General features: G+C 40.9%; 7 protein-coding genes across 7 annotated transcripts; 4 read left to right on the top strand and 3 right to left on the bottom strand. All coding sequences in view use genetic code 12, as the record gives it.

The window, feature by feature from the left end:
* Positions 1-352: 352 nt before the first annotated feature.
* On the top strand, positions 353-5252 carry SPAPADRAFT_147183 (Elongator subunit; the record flags this gene model as incomplete). The annotated part of the gene is made up of 1 exon (XM_007373030.1): positions 353-5252. The coding sequence occupies one exon, from the start codon at positions 379-381 to the stop codon at positions 4348-4350; it is 3972 nt and encodes a 1323-aa protein (XP_007373092.1).
* Positions 4554-5204, bottom strand: RAD59 (Rad59p; the record flags this gene model as incomplete). The annotated part of the gene is made up of 1 exon (XM_007373031.1): positions 4554-5204. One exon carries the CDS (start codon positions 5202-5204, stop codon positions 4554-4556), a length of 651 nt encoding a protein of 216 aa, XP_007373093.1.
* A 102-nt stretch (positions 5253-5354) lies between the features above and the next one.
* USO1 (Uso1p) lies at positions 5355-10637 on the top strand (the record flags this gene model as incomplete). Its single annotated transcript, XM_007373029.1, has 1 exon — positions 5355-10637. The coding sequence occupies one exon, from the start codon at positions 5355-5357 to the stop codon at positions 10635-10637; it is 5283 nt and encodes a 1760-aa protein (XP_007373091.1).
* Positions 10638-10663: 26 nt separating this feature from the next.
* Positions 10664-11557, bottom strand: SPAPADRAFT_130826 (SDR family oxidoreductase; the record flags this gene model as incomplete). The annotated part of the gene is made up of 1 exon (XM_007373028.1): positions 10664-11557. The coding sequence occupies one exon, from the start codon at positions 11555-11557 to the stop codon at positions 10664-10666; it is 894 nt and encodes a 297-aa protein (XP_007373090.1).
* A 705-nt stretch (positions 11558-12262) lies between these two features.
* On the top strand, positions 12263-14548 carry ABZ1 (4-amino-4-deoxychorismate synthase; the record flags this gene model as incomplete). The annotated part of the gene is made up of 1 exon (XM_007373027.1): positions 12263-14548. One exon carries the CDS (start codon positions 12263-12265, stop codon positions 14546-14548), a length of 2286 nt encoding a protein of 761 aa, XP_007373089.1.
* SPAPADRAFT_58881 (uncharacterized protein) lies at positions 13502-18474 on the top strand (the record flags this gene model as incomplete). The annotated part of the gene is made up of 1 exon (XM_007373025.1): positions 13502-18474. The coding sequence occupies one exon, from the start codon at positions 14821-14823 to the stop codon at positions 17185-17187; it is 2367 nt and encodes a 788-aa protein (XP_007373087.1).
* On the bottom strand, positions 17291-18427 carry SPAPADRAFT_48644 (uncharacterized protein; the record flags this gene model as incomplete). The annotated part of the gene is made up of 1 exon (XM_007373026.1): positions 17291-18427. The coding sequence occupies one exon, from the start codon at positions 18425-18427 to the stop codon at positions 17291-17293; it is 1137 nt and encodes a 378-aa protein (XP_007373088.1).
* Positions 18475-19753: the final 1279 nt, after the last annotated feature.

Genomic DNA, 19753 nt, shown 5'->3' with positions numbered 1-19753 from the left:
CCAAGCTTTATGAAATCATCATTTGTAAGAAAATTCCTAAATGAAAGTCAGAATGCTTTCTTTGAAATATGGATATGTGCATCTAGAAGTAATTAAATCTAGCCTTTCGTGTGAATAAAGTACTGCTTCGAAATATAGTTTTCCAATAATTAGGAGAGAATTCATTAGGATTCTCCTTGAAAATGCTTACCTTATCCATTGTTGTATTCAGAAAAGTCTAATCAGAAATGTATCTGATGGAGGTTACTTGCACGACATTTTTGCAACAACTTTTGGTCAGAAAAATGTCGCGCCAAATGCTCATCGAAACATTTTTTTTTTTATTCCAATTGATTTGCTCTTACAATCAATCACCCAAGCAATCGCAATACAACCACCATGAGAAACCTAATAGTGCTCAATCGAGGCCACGTAAACCCGGAATCACTAACCATACCGGACTTGCACCCAGTTGATGCCGTATTCGACCCCGTCTCCGACTCCGTCACCTTCCTTCTCACCGATGTTGATGGATCCCACATTGAAATACAACAGTTCGGCAAATCCGGAAATGTCACTGTATTGGCCAGCTTCCCATCCACATCCCGTGTACTTTCATTCGCCCACTTTGCTGATGTTGCCCAGCTCGTGTTTGTATTCTGCAATGGTGATATCCTTACTGCTACTTATGCTGAAGGTGGACAAGTAGATGATGCCATTATCGAACTTGTTGGGTCGATTGATTGTGGGATCATCTCCGCTCAATGGAGTCACGACGAAGAAACATTGGCGGTAGTAACCAACGAAATGAAGTTGTTGTTGCTCTCCCGTATGTTTGAACCTATTACTGAAAAGCAATTGAACCCCGATGACGTGAAAATCACCGATTCCAAACATGTTTCCGTTGGCTGGGGTAAGAAAGAAACTCAATTCAAAGGAAGAGGGTTCAAGGCAAGAGAAAGAGAAGCCGAAGCATTAAAACATGCAGGGTTGCATGATAGTCAAGGAGAATTGAGAGATCCTACAGTTAATGAAATCGAACGAGGTGTTCTTTCTCTCATGGACGATCAAAGTGTGAGAATTAGTTGGAGAGGTGATTGTGAATACTTTTCCGTTAGTTCAGTCGAACCAGTCATTGTTGAAGACACTGGGGAAATGTATGATAGACGTGTCATTCGTGTGTTCAGTAGAGAAGGGAAATTGGACAGCGTTAATGAACCAGTTGACGGTTTAGAACATAACTTGAGTTGGAAACCACAAGGATTATTGATTGCCAGCACCCAAAGACATACAGACGATGATGGTGATGAAGTACTTGACTTGGTGTTTTATGAACGTAACGGGCTTAGGCATGGACAATTCAATACTAGACTCGATCCCACTGCAGAAGTTATCCAAGGATTGGAATGGAATTGTGATTCAGAAATCTTACTTTTTAAATTGCAAGATCGAGTTCAACTCTGGACCACCAAAAACTACCATTGGTATTTGAAACAAGAATTGCATTTTCCGGATGCTGTGTCATTTGTAAAGTTTCATCCTGAGAAACCATTGCATTTAATGGTGGGTACTGCCAGTGGTGTCATTCAAATAATTGACTTAGCATACAAGATCACTACGGGACCAACCACTGAATTAGGTTCCGGTGATCTCGGTATGACATTAGTTGTTGATGGATCCACCGTCAAGATCACTCCCTTGGCAATTGCCAATGTTCCACCTCCTATCAGTTTCCGAGAATTAGAAATTGAGGGAAACGTAACTGATGTGGCCATATCCAAGTCCAACACCAAATACGCGGCAATTACCTCCACTAGTGATTTAGTATTTAGTGAATTGTCAATTGAAGAAATGAAATCAGGTAAGCACCCGCAACCAATGTCCCACGTTAGTGCCAACACATTCATGAACCAAATTGAAGTTGCCAAACAGGTAGCATTCATTAATGACACCTTTGTCGCTATTGCCATCGAAGCTCCTGGCTATTCCAGAATCGCCATTTTCGAAGTAGACGATATCAAGAATCCAACATTCAACGAAACCGTGGAACCCAGTGCCAAATTAGTGTTGATGAAATCCCGCGCGGACTACGGCGCCATTGTGTTCCAAACAGTTGACTGTCGTGTTGTGCAATTAGACTCGACGCAAAATTTTCAACCAATCACGACGTTCCCGCAATTATGCCATTCCTTCGACGTGGTTGTTCTCGAAAATGGGGACTTTTTCACATATGGTATTTCCAGAAATGGGAAATTGTTTGCTAACGAATTGGAAGTATGCAGCGGTGTCACCAGTTTGAAAGTCACGGATAGTCACGTGTTGTTCACTACTGTGCAAGCCAAGCTTTGCTTGGTTCATTTGGGATCTAATCAATTCGATGCCATTTCCAACTTGTTGACCAATTCAGAAGCTGCTGATCACGATGAGAGAATCAGACAGATTGAAAGAGGATCGATTTTGGTCAATGCTATGCCACTGAAATACTCGGTAGTTCTTGAAGCTCCTCGTGGTAATTTGGAAACCATTTGTCCTCGTATTATGGTGTTGAGTGCAATCAGAAAGTTTATTGCCCATAAGCAGTTTAAGCAAGCGTTTTTGGTGTGTAGAACCCATAGAATTGATTTGGATATTTTGCATGATTATGACCCAGAGTTGTTCTTCAATAATATCAAGTTGTTTGTTGATCAAATTGAAAAGGTAGAATACTTGGACTTGTTTGTTTCTTGTTTGCATGAAGAGGATACTACCGCTACTAAATATAAAGACACCATCAATCAGATAACTGACGGTGTAGGTGCATTACAATTAGAAAATACCCCTACACCAACTGCTGACTCGGGCGTTATCCACCGTATCATCAAGAACAAACCAGAAACATATGCGGAAAACTCGAAAATTACCAAAATCTGTACTGCCATTCTTGGCGTTCTTCTTGAACCAGACTACAAGACCAAATACATCCAAACCATTCTCACCGCCTATGCCTGTCAGAAACCACCAGCATTAAACGCAGCGCTTGAACTTATCTCGACCCTTTCTGGTGAAGAAGCTGAATCGGCTGTGATCCATTTGTGTTTCCTTCAAGATGTTCTTCTTCTTTATAAGACCGCTTTGGGAATGTATGACGTCAAGTTAACTCTTGCCATTGCCCAGCAATCACAAATGGATCCTAAGGAATACTTGCCATTCTTGCAAAACTTGCATGCCCAACCGGAAATCAGAAGAAAGTTCTTGATTGACGACTACTTAAAACGTTACGAGAGTGCCTTGAAATGGTTGTTTGAATTGGGACCTGATTGTGCTGGTGAGTTTGACGAGTATGTTATTCTGCATGAGTTGTACACCGTTGCTTTGAGAATGTATGAAGGCGACCAAGCTAGAAGCAGGGTGATGTTGAGATTGTACGCTAGATACTTGAGCGAACTGCTGTTGTTTAGCGATGCTGCTGTGGCATTTGAGTATTTGGGTGATATTAGTGATGCCATTGACAATTATAGCTTGGCCAAGAAGTGGAAACAAGCACTTAGTTTGTGTAAAGATGACCAAAAGGAAGAAGTTGCCGTTAGGTTGGTTGACTCATTAACCCAAGACCATCGTTATAGCGAAGCTGCTGAAATTCAACTCCACTATTTGAACAACATTGACGAGGCCGTGAAGTTGTATTGTAAGAACTATCATTACGACACTGCCATCCTTGTTGCATCTACTGCCAGTGACAAGCAACATCTTATTGAATCAATAGATGGCCAACTTGATGAAGGGTTTGGTACCATTGCCGAGTTGTTAGCTGACTGTAACGGTCAAATGAACTCGCAACTCCGTCGTCTTCGTGAGCTTCGTGCCAAGAAGAGCGAGGATCCTTACTCATTCTACGGTGTCCCTGATAATGATTTGGACACTCCTGATGATGTTTCTATTGCTGCCAGTGAAACAAGTACCACTCCATCTTTCTTCACTAGATACACAGGTAAGACTTCGGGAACAGCCAAGACTGGAGCTTCGAGAAGAACCACCAAGAATAGAAAGCGTGAAGAAAGAAAGAGGGCAAAGGGAAGAAAAGGTACTATTTACGAAGAAGAGTATTTAATCAAGTCTGTAGGCAGATTGGTTGAACGTCTTGACCAAACGGAACCAGATGCTGTATTGTTGATTGAAGGATTGATTAGACGTGGTAAGAAACAACAAGCACTTGAAATTCAAAGAAGATGGGGTGAGTTGGTACTGTTTATCAGGGAGAACATCGATGAGATCCATGATATGAGTGAAAGAGACCGAGAACGTGTTGACGATAATGGGGTTGTTTATTTGATTGATATCATTCCAAAGCCTGTAATTAAGGACTTCCCAAAGGTTAGAATGTTGGACTACTAATGTATATACTTATACTTTTAATAAAATGTAAAAAAAAGTAATTCATTGTGCGTGCTATAGGGGGGTATTGCTCAGACATTGGGTCGTATACACCGATGGGCTTGGCATTAAGCTGAGATATCAATTTCAGTCCAGATATATCCGTTTGGTGCTAAAGCAGCAACTGAGTCGAAAGTCATGACCAGAGTTTGAAGCTGGAAGGATTAACCTATGCTCACATTCTTTAAACTGGCTTCTTCTTGTTCTGTTTCCTCTTCCGCTTCCTCTCCCGCTTCTTCTTCCGCTTCCTCTTCAAGTTCTCTCTTTTCGTATCTATAGAAAAGCTCCTTAAGACCAAGAATCGCGTTTCTGGTGGCAGCAGTCACTGCCTGCTTCTTGCATTTACTGTAACACATATACTTGTGTGGCAAATTTACAGCCTCTCCGGTACCGTAATGTTCCATTGTAGCGCCACTTCGTAACGTAATCCGCAACTTAACTGTACACTTTGCAGAAAACTTTTCTGGCTCTTCATTGAAGTCTGCAAACACGCAATCAAGAATGGTGGTTGACCACCCGTTAAATCCAAACACGTCATTAGCCAAGCCATATATCATATGGGCGGCCACCAGGTTCAAGCCTGATCTGCCAAAATACTGTCTGGTCTCAAGAAGTTCTAATCGATATTGAAGCGTACCAATTCTTTGGAGCGTCCAATCATCAACATAGTCATTGTTGCTGTCCGCGTACCCCTCTACATCACCCCCTTCCTCAAACTCGCACACATCAGGAAATAGCTGAAGAGTAGACGGAACATTTGCAAGCTCCTTGGCATCAGTAGGCGATAGTTCATACTTTAAGTCGAACGCGTTCATTTAGCCATTTGTCTACAACAGTCCTGTCTTGACAACAAAGTTTGTTTTGGTAAACGACAAAATTTAAAGTCTCGTTGGAAGTTTCAATTTTTTTACCACCAAACTAATCAGACAACAAACAACAACCCCACTACCTCCACCCAAGCTTCCATGGACTACGTCAGCAAAGCTCTTGGCCAGCACCAAGTCCAACTGGTTGAGGAAGCGATTCCAACTTTATCAAATCGACTCCAACACGCCAATCTCTCCAGTGACCGACGCTCTGCCGTGCTTGGACTCCGGTCATTCTCTCGCCAATATCGTGAAAGTGTCGTTGAATATGGGCTTCGTCCATTGATTTCAACGCTCAAGAAGGACTTATCAAACCCAGAAATCGTCAAAGCAATCTTGGAAACATTATTGATTTTGTTTATTAGAGGGCAGGAACAAGATGAAGAAGTAGCACGAGGATGGATCTCACAACAGCTGAGAATCCAGAATGGCAAGTACCAATCACCTTTGCTCATGGACGAATTGTCTATGGACCAATTGCTGATCTGGATTGCCGATGAATTGACCCAGGATATAGAAGTGCTCGAATTATTATTGCAGAACTTGGACGGAGAAAGTGATTACCATATTAAGTTGTACACGTTGCAATTGTTAGAATCGTTAGTGGCCACTCGTGGTACCAAAGTCAAGGAGAACCTACTTAATACACCTACTGCAATGTCAACAATTTGTGCTTTGCTCAGTGACGTCAATGAACAAGTTCGTAACGAAGTGATTCTCCTTCTTATGGCCATTGTCAATGATAACTTCAACATTCAAAAACTAGTTGCATTTGAAAACACTTTTGACCGGTTATTTGAAATTATAGATGAAGAAGGAGGAATTAGAGGATCAATACTTGTCCAAGACTGTCTTACCCTTATAACTAACCTCCTTCAATTCAATGCCCTGAATCAGAAATTCTTTATGGAAACTCAGTGTGTACCTCGATTAGCCCAACTTTTGGCTGAACCCATTGACGAACAACAAAATGAAACATTATATCCCGATAACGGATTCCCATTTGTTACACCACCCATCATCTGGACAGAACAACGAATCCAAAACATGATCATTGCGTTAGAAATCTGTCGTCTTTTAGTGAATGAAGACAATGAACTTAGAACTAGCAACCAAGACATTCTTTATTCGTCGGGAATCCATTATATCGTCCTCAAGTTGGTGTTTTCTCCTATTACCGACAATGCAGTTAGGCTGGTTGCTTTATTAACTGCAGCCGATGCCATTTCCGGAAATGCCAATATCCAATTTGCATTCTCGCAAATTGACGTTCCATACATCGATCCAAGTTTGCCCACCACCTTGCAAACCTATACCCTGACGATCCCAGTCCCCATAGCATTACTCAATTGGTGTTTGTTTATTAACTCCGTGCACGCATTTGATATTAGAGTGGGGTCATTAACTTGTTTAAAAGCATACTTCAACGAAAATGAAGAAGCCAAACAGGCATTTTTACAGGATCAAATCAAGGCATATTCCGACAGTCTGTATTTTGAAAACATTCAACAAGAAAAACAAAAGCAACAAGAAGAAGGACAACAAGTTAAGCCGGTAGTAGATTCCCATGCCGTGGCCACTCCATTTGGGAACTTATTTACGACGTTAATGGATTACGATGCCGACATCAATCTCAACCCCTACCGTATCTGGTTTTCCTCGCTCATCCTCATGAATCTTCTTGATACTAATCGACAATTTGCCCGTTCTGTACATACTGGTACACTCGATACTGAAGAAGAAGTGATGACTTCTATTGCTGCTATGGCCAGTTTGTTAATTACTCATTTGGAACGGGGATCAGATCAACGTATTGCCATGGGATACATCCAGCTTTTGACATATTGGATGTATGAAGATTTTGATGCCGTGAATGATTTTGTAAGTGATCAATCAGTGGTAACTTCCTTGCTCTCATGGTTGGCGGACCACACCACTGAGCTGAATGTTTTGATTAGTGGCATGGCTACTATATTATTAGGTGTAGCATATGAGTTCTCATCCAAGGATTCACCAACTTCGAGAGAAAGCTTGCATTCTCTTATGGTTAAGAGTTTGGGACGGGACAACTACGCCTTGAAAGTGAAGCAATTTAGATTGAACCCTGCGTTTAAGGATTGTGATGATTTACTGATGTTCACCGATGTCAAAGACGAACAAGGACTTCCTAAAGTATATTTCGATATGAGTTATGTGCAATTAATCAAGGAAAACTTCCCTAGAATTAAACGAGCCTTGTGGCATGATCCAATTGGCGAACCCCGTGGTAAGATCACCTATGAAGAGTTTGAAGAGTTGGATACACAAGTGACTGAACTTTTGAAGGAGCTCAATGATGAAAAGAGACGTGCTGGTGCTCATGAAACCGAACTCAATTCCAAGATTGAGGAATTAACCCAAGCTAGTACTGATTTACGTGAGAAGTTGGAACACTCAGAACGAGAATTGACCATTGTGAAAGAGGAACAGGGTTCTGTTAACAAGAACTTGAATCATACCCTTGAGAAATTGAATGCTATGGAAATATCCAAGCGGGAATTTGAAACTTCATCAGCTCGCTACTTCCAAGAACTTCATGAAGCCCGTCGTAAGTTGGCCACTTCCGATGAAACGATCCGTCAAATTCAAGAGAAGTTAGATACGTCCGAACAAGCACGCAAGAAATTGGAAGATGGGATTAATAAAATGACGCGAGATTTATTCTCGCTCCAAAAGCAACGTGATGAAGCTGACTCTAAACTGAAGCAGTACGAACGCGACATCAAGAAACTCAATGACACTTTAACGAAATCAAAACTGACTTCTGATTCCCAAATTGAGAAACTTCAAACGGAAAATAAGGAGTACCAATCAAGATTAGACCGATTGAATGCCCAGGTTTCCAGTTTGAGCAGAGGACAAGAAGGTGCTACAAGGGAGTTGGAAGAGAAGTTGTACGAATCAGAAGCTACCAACGCTCATTTGATGGATAAATTAAGATCAGCCAGTGTTGCATTCCTGGATTTGAAACAGGCTCAGGAAACCGCGCAAGCAGAGTGTGAATTGGTCAAGAGTGAGTTGGATATGAAGATCAAGGAAATCGAGGAATTGAATAAGAAATTGGAAGGTGGGGACAATACACAAGAGCTTTCGCAATTGCGTAATGAACTTGAACAACTTAAGTCGAATGGATCAGCAAGTGATGAAGTCAAGTTGTTGCATTTGGAAATTGAACGGAAGAATGAAGAAATTGAGTTTGTTAAAGAAGATCTCGAGCTTACGATTGATCTTCTCAAGACAAAGAACAAGAATCTTCAAGAAAAGCTTGATCTGACGGTGTCTACCGCCCCTGACAACAACGACAGCGAAGAGCTCAGTCAACAGCTCCATGATGCATTAAAGAAATTTGACGATATTCGCAAGATTCGTGATTATGAAAAGTCGAAATTCGAAGTTAAGCTTGCAGAAATACAAGCTGATAATGACGATCATGCCTCATTGGTGTCCACTGTTGAACAGTCTACTATACGCATTGCTGAATTGGAAATGGAACTTGCCCAGGCCGACGATAATTTCCAGCTTTTACTCCAGGAAATTCAAGCACTCAAGAAAGAAAAAGTATCCATTGAAGAAAGCTTGGTTGCTCGTGAAGAAGTGATCTCGCAGAAGGCGGCCGATATGGAAATCAAACAAAGTGAAATTAGTGAATTAAATTCCAAGATTGAGGATTTAACTCTTGAATCAGAAATGGCGGAAAAGTTAAAGCTAGCTCAAGATGAGATTGACGAGTTGAATGGTAAGTTGGCCGATAGTGGTTCTGGACATGACGATGATCTTATCCTTCAATTGAAATTAACTATTTCTGAACTTGAAGAGGAAGTTTCTAGACTTGAACTGGTCATTGCAAGTGGAACTGAGGTTAATGATAACTTCGAAGTAGACAAGTTAAACGAAGAATCCACTGCTGAATTAACCAAAACTCAATCTGAGTTAGTCGCTTTGCAAACGAAGCTAGAAACCCAACAAGACGAAATCTCCAAGTTGAAAGAAGAGTTGGAAAGCAAAACTACTGATGCAGAAATGCAAAAATCTATTCTTAATGAAAGTTCCCATGATCTTATCCAAGAATACTCAGACAAGATAAAGGAATTGGAAGATACAATCAGTGCCAATAATGAATCGCATACTCAAATGGCGGCTGAGTTTAGCGAGGACAAGACTAAGCTAGTTGATGAGATTGCCAAGTTGACGATCGAATATAATGAACTTAAGGAGGAGATTGCTCATGGTGATGTCAAGAAAGATGTTGCTGAAAAAGAATCTGAGTTGGAATCTGTGCAAATTGAAATTGAATTGTTGAGAAGAGAACATGCTACCAAGATTGAACAAATAGAGAATATTTCTACCGAGTTGGATATTGCCAAGAAAGAACTTTCTAATGCCAAGAATGAGATTGAAGAGTTGACTGCTAATGGTGAACAATATAAACATGAACAGGTTGACAAGTTGCAAGAATTACTTAAGGAAAGAGATGAGGAGTTGCGTGTAACCCTTGAAAAGTACAATGATATAAGCGACATTCTTTCACAATCAAAGTCAAATGAAAAGGACCTACAATCCATTCTGTTAAAGGAAGAACTCGAAGCTGTTTCCCAAGAAAAGGATAGACTCGAACAATTATTGCAATCAAGGGCAGTGGAATTGGAAAAATGTAATGCAAGAGCAATCGAATTGACCATGAGTAAAGAAGATCTTGTGTTTGATCATGAGGAATCAGTTGAGAAATTGAAAGCAGAAATTTATGAGTTGAAGAGAGTGGTTGATGGAGAAGTTTCCTTTGATGCCGTGTTACGTGAAAGTGTTAAACAACTTGAGCAGGAGTTGAATGAGTGTAATTTGAAGGTTGCTAATTTAACTAGCGAAAGAGACGAAATGCAAACTAGATTAAATGGAATAAAGGAAGTATCTTCTGAACCTGATCAGGAGCTTGTTGAAGCCAAAGAACAACTCGAGCAAGAACTTATTGAAACCAAAGCACATCTTGAAAAGAGTGAAGCATTGATTAAAGAAAAGGAAGCACTTGTCTCTCAAGTAGAAGAGGATGCCACTGAAAAACTTCAACTTCGTCAATCATTAGAAGAACTGCGTGAAGTCAACGCCAAGATTGCTGAACAATTGCAGGCATTGGAAGAGGAATGCCAGGCCAAACAAACAACGTATGAGTCTGAGATTAAACAATTAAAGTCCAAGCTTAAACATAGTGTTGCACAATCTGAACTAGATGAACTTATGTTGATAATGGCTGATTTGGATGAAAGTAAACAAAAGTATAAACAGGAATTAAAAAAATTAGGACAAGAAGTATCAAGCGATGAAGAGGATTACGAGGACGAACTTCTTTAGATTTATTTAGAACTAATACATATAGCCTATTCATTCTTTTTTGAGTAGATTCCTTGCTTGACATTTTTGGCAATAGTTCTAAACACTTGGAATTGTTTAAAGTGGATTTGCACGGCAATTTCAAAAAACCACAAGGGTAAGAATCTACTAGCCCAATGCATAAGATAGGATCTTGCTCCATGGTAAAGATTGAAACCGGGATCACATTTCCTTTGAATGTCAGCAACTATCTCTTTGGCGTATTTCTCGGGTGAGATATTTACGTCACGGGACATGGTAGCGGATGCCTTCAAACTGTCCTGGACCCCTGGTACATTGTAATACGAATCAACTAATTTAGCAGACAAGTTTGGGTCACAAATAGCGGTATTGACCCCTCCGGTAATGACACTGTGGACTCTCACTCCAAATGGTTTCATTTCTCCATGTAATGTCAAAGCGTATTGATCAATTGCAGCCTTGGATGCGTTGTAAGCACTTACCCACGAAAGTGGGGCTCTTCCTGCAATCGAGCTAGTGAAGAGAATTGTCCCCTTTGCATTGATTACTTGAGGAGCAAAATACTTGGTCATATTGATGTGACCAAGGACATTGACGTTAAACACGTTGAACAAATCTTCTTCCAGAGTCTCAATGGCAGGACCAATAACGGATATGCCTGCGTTGTTGTAAAGCACGTGCAATTTTCCACCAGTTATGTCATTGACTTTTAAAGCTGCAGCTTTGATTTCTTCAACCTTGGTAATATCAAGAGGGATGGAAATCAAGTCGTATTTGTCTTCCAATGGCTTTTGAAGATGGATAACTTTTGCAGGAGAACATCCAATTACTCTGTATCCTGCTTTTGATAATTCCACAGATAACTGGTATCCGATACCTTGGCAAGCGCCAGTAACTAATGCGTATTTACTTTCAGACATAATAATATAGAGAGAATTGAGGTGAGGGAAGAATAAATAAATTTTCAGGGGGGGGAGTATTACGTGGTTTTATATCTCGTTTAGGATATATTAAAGAGGGGATAGAGGGTACTGGATTGTCTTTGAATAAAGTTCGAAGCGGGATATGCGGGGGTGAATGGTACGATGCTGCATTGTTATATTTTTTTTCCGTTATCTTGTGAAAACATAAACCCAATCGATACAACCTTACGCTGTTGTCAGTTGATGTTATGTTTATTTTTTTGCTCTTTTGAGTGGCTATGATTGTCAGTGCTTCACTACACGATGGTACTTCCCCATGGTAGTTCCCCATGGTTTTCACCAGCAACTCATTGCATGAACCTGGACGTGTAGTTTTAGTTCCATATTCCCAAGACTCCTTTGCCAATGCATTAACCTTTTTAGGAAGCTTAAAATCTCCCTATTTCCCACAGCATTTGGCCTGCATTGGTTATGATATTGATTTAGGTTTCCCAACCCCTGACAGCACTGTGAAAATACATGCGAGGATTTGTACCAAGAATATAAAAAGGTGACTCGCTACCAATGCAAATGTTTGGGTGATGTGTAAATCCAGCGCAACCATATGACAAACGTATGGTAGCGTCATGCTGGGACGCAAAAGAAAGAAAAAAAAAGTGAAAGAAAAGACAAGACAGTAATGAAAAAGGCAGCCACTTCAAGATGATTCTACTAATTGACTCCTACGACTCGTTCACAAACAACCTTGCCCATCTCATTGCCACTAATTCCAACCAGCAAGTGGCCACCATCCATAACGATGCATTCCCCCCTTGTGAATATGAAAAATTCTACACTGAATACCTTCCCTTGTTTGAATACGTGGTTATTGGCCCTGGTCCTGGCCATCCCCTGATTGAAAAAGACGTTGGGATAATTAGTTGGCTCTTGCAGCGTATGAAAAGTGCTAGCGAATCTGGAGACACCGTTGTCCCTGTGTTGGGGATCTGTTTGGGATTTCAGAGCTTGTGCTACGAATTTGGCAATCCAGTCGACAAATTGAAGAATGTAAGACACGGACAAATATACGATATACATCCTGTTGAAGACCTGGCTGGATTATTTGATGGCAACGTGTTTGAGAGTGTCAGATACCATTCGTTATTTGTGGGGAAAGTCAATGAGGAAATTGTCCCCTTGGCATACTGTTTTGAACCGGAGCAAGACGAGAAGATTCTTATGGCAATGAAACATAGACTGCTTCCGTTTTATGGAGTGCAGTATCACCCCGAGAGTATTTGTTCCAAGAGAGGAGATGATTTGGTTAAGAACTTTACTAAGATTGCAACTGAGTATAATAGAAACCATAGGCCAGACGTATTTGACAAACATGTTGATTTGTCGCTGAATTGGCTAAATCATCATGCTGTTCACGAAGAGTATTTGATTGAAGGCGGAGATCTCAAGTCAAACAAGCTTGATCGGATCTATTTCAAGCAAATAAAGTTGGATGTGAATGCAATGGATGTTTGTGATTACTTTCATAATAGAGATAACGAAAACGATTTTGTGTTGCTTAATTCAGCGTCTATTCCAGGTGAATGGTCAATAATTGGTCTTCCTATCGAAGGGCAGAGTGAAGTAATTACTCATTCAGTGGATGACAACAAAGTGCATATATCTGCCTACAAGTCAGCAAGCCAGAACAACACTATAACTGATGAAACAGTGTGGAAGGTGATTGCAAAACGTATGCAAGAAAAGTTTGTTTCTCGAGACACTATCAATTCTACATTGGGTGGAGTCCAAGGCAGAGCACTTCCCTTTCTTGGTGGATATATGGGACTTATCTCATATGAAGAAGGACAGCATTTAATAATTGAAAAGTTGGAGTCGATTTGTGGTGAAAACCCCACCCCTGATCTTAAGTTGATCTTTATTGAGAGATTCTTGGCTTATGACCATATAAACCAAGATTGGTATATTGTTTCCATTAACAAACAAGATGATACCAAGTGGGGAGATTCAATAGCCGAAGAATTGACCAGAGTTACTCCAATTAATATCGATAATATTCCAATGACTGTAAAGTTCTTGGCTGAAGATACTGACCAAGACATGATTAAATTCAAGTTCCCCGATCAGGACATTTACGCCCAACAATTTGCCAAATGCCAAGAATGGCTCCATCTGGGGGACTCGTATGAACTTTGTCTTACTACACAACTGAAAATCCAATTACCAAGCTATATAGACCCATGGGACATTTACAAAGTGCTCACACTTCGTAAGAATCCTAGTCCATTTTCCTGTTTTATGCAATTTGACGATTGTGTGCTTCTTTCGTCTTCTCCAGAACGATTCTTGTCGTGGAAGGATGACGAGAAGAGCCAAGCTAAAATGGCAGAACTCCGTCCTATCAAGGGAACAGTAAAGAACACCGATGATGTGACTCATGAAATGGCATCGGCTATCCTCAAGACTCCCAAGGAAATGGGTGAGAATCTTATGATTGTCGATTTAATCCGCCATGACCTTTTCCAGTTCCTTAGCTCTGTACAAGTGACCCAGTTGATGACGGTGGAAGAATACAAGACTGTGTTCCAGTTAGTCAGTGTTATTCAAGGATCTCTTGACAGACAAGGGTATCATGGAATAGATCTCTTGCATTCGTCGCTTCCTCCAGGGTCCATGACCGGTGCGCCTAAGCGAAGATCTGTTGAGCTTCTTCAGGATATTGAGAGTATGCAAGAGGGAATAGTAGGTGGAAGAAGAGGAATATACAGTGGTGTTGTGGGGTATTGGTCGGTCACTGATGATGCCGATTGGTCGGTTATTATTCGACTGGTGTTTCATTATGTTGATGATGTTAATAATAGAGATAATACCAAATGTTGGAGGATAGGTGCAGGGGGTGCTATCACAGTATTGAGTGATGCGCAAGGAGAATGGGAAGAGATGGATGTGAAATTGAGAAGTGCATTACTGGCATTTGTTGATGATGTTTAGCTAAAGACTGGCATTGTCTTTTTTGTACATAGCTTGTATATATACATCTATAGATATAGATTAATAGAATGACTAATACGTAATAGACGAGATGTGTGTACCAGTAAATAACCATGGCTATCTATGCTACCATGTTGGTCACGTGACATACGAGAGAATTTTTTTGCTGATTTTTTTTGCGAAGAAAAAAAAAACTGAAATTGTCGACACTTTGAAAAGGGCAACATCATATCCACTTGTTTACCATCAATCATTAGATAGTACAACATACAATGTCATTCTTTGGGTTTGATCCAACTGCTCCTCCAGCAGGAAGGAACAACAACAAGAAAGAAGTTTACGAATTCCAAGAAACTTATGAAGGATTAGACGAAGCCGATGATGCTTTTAATGATGAGACATTTGGGACCAGCACTGGCGAAATCAGAAAAGATTTCGACTTCGGTGCCGGTGCCGGTGCCGGTGCCGGTGCCAGTGCTCCTCCTGCAGCTGCTCCTGCCACTGCTTCTACCGGTTCTGTTTCACAAGGTGTCAGCTATGCTCAAGCTGCTGCTCCTACTGACGACGAGTTTATGCAAGATCTTTGGGGCACCAACACTCCAATCAAGCACGAACAGCCAATTGCCAGTGGTGAAAGAAAGATCTTGTCGTTAGAAGAAATCGAAGCTCAATTGACCGCAATTGATCCTCTGGCCCAACCTCCTCAACAACAGCAGCAACAACCTCAAGGTCAATTCATGCAACCATACATGATGCCTCCACCTCAATTTGGATATATGATGCCTCCCCCACCGGGTGCATACATGCCTCCTCCACCTCCTCCCCAGGCGTATGGACAAATGCCCGGATGGATGCCTCCTCCACCTATGGGTGTTCCTCCCCAACCACCAGTTGGTCAACCTGTGCCTCAACAATCGCAACCGCAACCTATCCCTAATACTGCCGGATCAGTGCAACCAGCTGAAGAAAGTCAAGTTCAAGAAGGAGCCCCTGAAACAGCTGTTGACAATTCTGTGGTATCTTCTTCCCCTCCTAAGAAGGTTGACTTGTCCCACTTTCCTGTTCTTGGCTCAAAGGAAGCACATGATGCTCACCACCAACCTCATCGCCAACACCAACAACAACAACAACAACAACAGCAGCAACAACATCAACAACAACATCAACATAACCACATTGCTCCACTCCAATCTCAAGTCCACCCTCCTCAACACACTCTTACTCCTGAAGAACAAGAACGTGCTGCTCGCAGACAAGAAAAAGTGTCGAGAATCATGAAGTATTCTGGTATTATGAACCCTAAAGACAAGGATTTCGTCACTCGTTTCCAATTGTCGCAAATTGTCACCGAAGATCCTTACAATGAAGATTTCTATGCCCAAGTCTACAAGGTCATTCATCCAAAGAATGACAATGTCCAACCTATGGGTAGTACCAACAACTCCATTGCTCAAGCCTATTTGGAACAAAGTGGTCATCGTTTAGGTGGAAGATACAAGCGTGCCGATGTCGCCTTGCAAAGAATGCAACAACAAGTGCAAAAAGCCGTCACTGTGGCCAAGGAAAGACCTAAGTTGACTCAATATGCCAAGGAAGGCGCATTGGGTAAGATCTCGTTTGGTACCGGTAAGAAGCCAAGACAACAATTGGAAATCATCAGTAAGGCTGCGGAAAGAGAAAGAGCCGGTGAAGTTAAGCAAGATAAGGAAATCACTCTGTATTCCAAGAAGGATATTTTGAATATCTTGGAAGGAATAATCACCGAATTGATGAATGTTGAAAGTGAAACTAGAGCGTTGCATGACATTGACACTAGTAAATTATGGGATTCTCTCAAGGTATTGGAACATGCGTCATGTTCTGGTGATCCAGAACCTGAGGTCAACCCATTCATTCAATGTTTGAACTATAACAAGATGTTGAAGATCTTACCCCGTTTGTTCAAGTTTTTGAACCGAGAACAAATCTTGACCATCACTACTTTAATCATGTCCAACTTGGAAAATCTCGCCGTGATAAAACATGGTTCTTATACTACCTATGCTAACAAGCGTGTTCCTGAAAACATTGCCCATCTTGTTGATTCTTATTCCATGACCTTTTCTAAGGTATTGATGAATGCCGTTCTAGACTTTAAGTTTAATGAAATCATTGGTCTTTTGGTTATTCTTATCGAGCACAACAATGTGTCGTTTGTGTCCACTACTAAGATCGGTCTTTCTATCTTGACCACCTTGCTTTCTCGTGCTGAACTTATCATTGGTGAAGGAACAATTTCTGCTACTGATCTTTCCGAATGGTCATCATGTTACGATGAATTATTCACTTCTCTTGAATCGAGAATTGCCGCTATCTTCCCACCCCACCCCGAAGACGTTGACGATGGATCCTCTCGTGAGAATTACGTCTGGCAATTCTTGGCTACTTTGAGTTTGGGAGGTAAGTTGAGCCATCAAAGAATCATTGTTGATGAAGTCAGAGACGAGATCTTTGGTGTCATGGCCAGGGCCAAGGATATTGACCCAGCCGACGTTGCCAACTTGTACAAGAAGCAAAACTTGTTGAATAACTTGAATATGTATTTGGTCGTGATGGGATTAGTTGCTGATGAAAACGAAATCAAGGAGTTGCAGTCATAAGAGTTTAAACTTTTGTAGAATAAGATAATAGCGTGTACTATATCATATAAAACATTTCGAATATAAAAACATACTTTTTTTTTTTGTTCATAAACTATTAATACTATAATGCTACACAGGGCAGAGGTTTATACAGGTCCTCTGAAAGTTTACGTTGCGCTTGGTGACGGTGTGAACTGCTCATTATACTGGAAACATCCGATGTGATGGAGCCGTGTCGTGCCCATGAAGATTCTGATGAACTCTTGCGGTACATCTCAGTCCTTACCAGAACTTGATCCTGTCGTTTGGCAATAAAAGGAGGGAGCAAATCTTTAGGCTGTTCTTCCTCGGCATTTTGTTCGCTGATTATTTGAATTGGGATAAATGACAGCCTTACTTTGAATTCACTTGGGTCCTTGGCTGCTTGCAGCGTGTGTCCCTTGTGTGTAGCCATCAGCAATAGGTTATTGACGTGCCGTTGTTCTAATAACAACTTTTTCAAATGAGCAATCTCACGTTCTTGCTTAGCCATAATGCTTTGGTGTTTCGCAACGAGGTTCACCATCTCTAACCTATATATTGACGACCTATCATTTGTCGTTGTCTCTTCCAAAGTACCAGACTTTGAAATGATAGTTTGAGAAATCGGATCTTCTTCATTAAGCTCTTCTTCAATAAAGAGGGAATCGTTGTCGCTGTGATGCTCCTCATATTCGGGCATCTCGACAATCTTTACATGTGCAGGTTGATATATTTGTACATTGGCTTCAGTGACCGAAGCACTGGAGCTGGTGGTGGTAAAGGGATGGGTATCTTCTTCTTTGGACGTGCTTGTACTTAATACATTATCATCGAATGATATTGCATATGGTGAAAGCGGAATTGTAGCGAGCGAGACTCCGTATTCGTCTTCTGTTAGAAACGCATCTGCTAAGAAATTATGGTGGTTGTTGATTTCGGAGGGTGGGGTGTGGAAGATATCACTGCCACCATGCAAGATTCTGTCCTCAAATGCGATTACTGGTGGCGCGCGAGGCGAATCGCTATTACTAGCTCTCGATGAGCGTGTTGATAATTTCCTAAAGAAATCACGACAGCTGGAGGATTTCCGAACTTGTGAAGGCCCAGGGGTGTTTTGAACTATTTGAACATGTGTATGTATAGAATTGGACCCCTTCTGTACGTTTTGTTTACGGATTTTCTCCGTCTTTTCTCGCCTTTTGAATAACTTGCCAAGGGTCAATATACAGTTGGGCATGGGAATGGGGTTGTTGTGTATGAGCAATGAATATGGATCTAGGTGTTGTTATGGCAAAGAGGGAGTTAATATATTGGGGGGATCTAAGAAATATATCGAAAGATCAACAGGCTACCCGCCATGCATGAGGAACCCGCATTGTGATATTTTATAATTGAATATCAACAAACAAGCAAAAGTGTGAAACAATAGACACCAAAAAAAAGCCATTGAGTCAAATGCACAAATTGTCCCCATGCTAGCAGCCTCGCCTCCTTTGGGCAATTTAGAATTAGCTCAGGGCGTCGATTGGTGTTGGATTGCTTTTTCTTATTCTGGAATTAAATAAAACCCTTGCGCTCGACCTTATCTGATTTATCTCGAGGGGTAGCACTTGTCACATTCATTTTTTAAGTGCTGACGCATTAGCTTACTTGGCATTGACAGTGGCCTGGATCTAAGAACTAAATTTTTGCTAAAAATAGCATTTTAACCAACAATTCTTGACCTTCTGTACCACAACACCTGGTTTTATTCTGCAGACAAAGCCTAATTGTTGATTATTTAATGGTATTGTCAAGTGCAACTTTGGGTGAATTTTTTGGGTGGAAGGTGGCAGATTGTTTGTTCCATGAGGATATGTTTTCATTGATTGTCACCACAACCACCTAATCTAGATCCATACAAAATTTCAATCGTTCTTTGTTCTTCGTTAGTTTTGTCCCATAGTTCGTATAGTAACTTGACCATGAGATATTTTCTACAGTGTGTAGGTTTATTTTGTTGACAATTTGCTTGTTTTGGGAATAGGGCGCACAAAAAAATAATTATTGCCCTGGGGGGGGAGGTTATGGAGCGTTGTTTACTTTACTTATTTAAATCATGTAGATTATTCCATATATTCTTAGTCCTTGTATAAGTCGAACTGTTTCATGTATTCGAATTGAGTAGTAGGTTAATTCATTTGTGCTACTTTCTCAAAAGCACGTGAGTACAAACTGAAATTACCATTGCCTCAGAGCAGGCGTTCAACAATGAACCTAATTTTGTGGCAATTGCTTGATTGACCGGGCTTATGTCACAATTACACATCTTATGTAAGGAAGGTTGTAGTTTATTCATTTGTTAGTTCCTACTCGTCTAACACAATGGGGTGCGTGCATCTTCTCAGCCAATCCTGACTCGAGATAGAACAGATAGAATAATGATCTCTTTATATTTTACGGATATGTACCCATCAACCATTGTGAGATAATCAATCTTGAATGCACAACGCGTATATAATGGATTTATAAGCTGTATATGGTCTGTTTGTATCACTAGCCATGTGCCTGGTTGTGTAATTAC

This window comes from Spathaspora passalidarum (assembly GCF_000223485.1).
Source record: "Spathaspora passalidarum NRRL Y-27907 unplaced genomic scaffold SPAPAscaffold_1, whole genome shotgun sequence".
In the NCBI taxonomy this organism is placed as follows: Eukaryota; Fungi; Ascomycota; class Pichiomycetes; order Serinales; family Debaryomycetaceae; genus Spathaspora; species Spathaspora passalidarum.
This window is presented reverse-complemented; position numbering and strand designations above follow the sequence as displayed.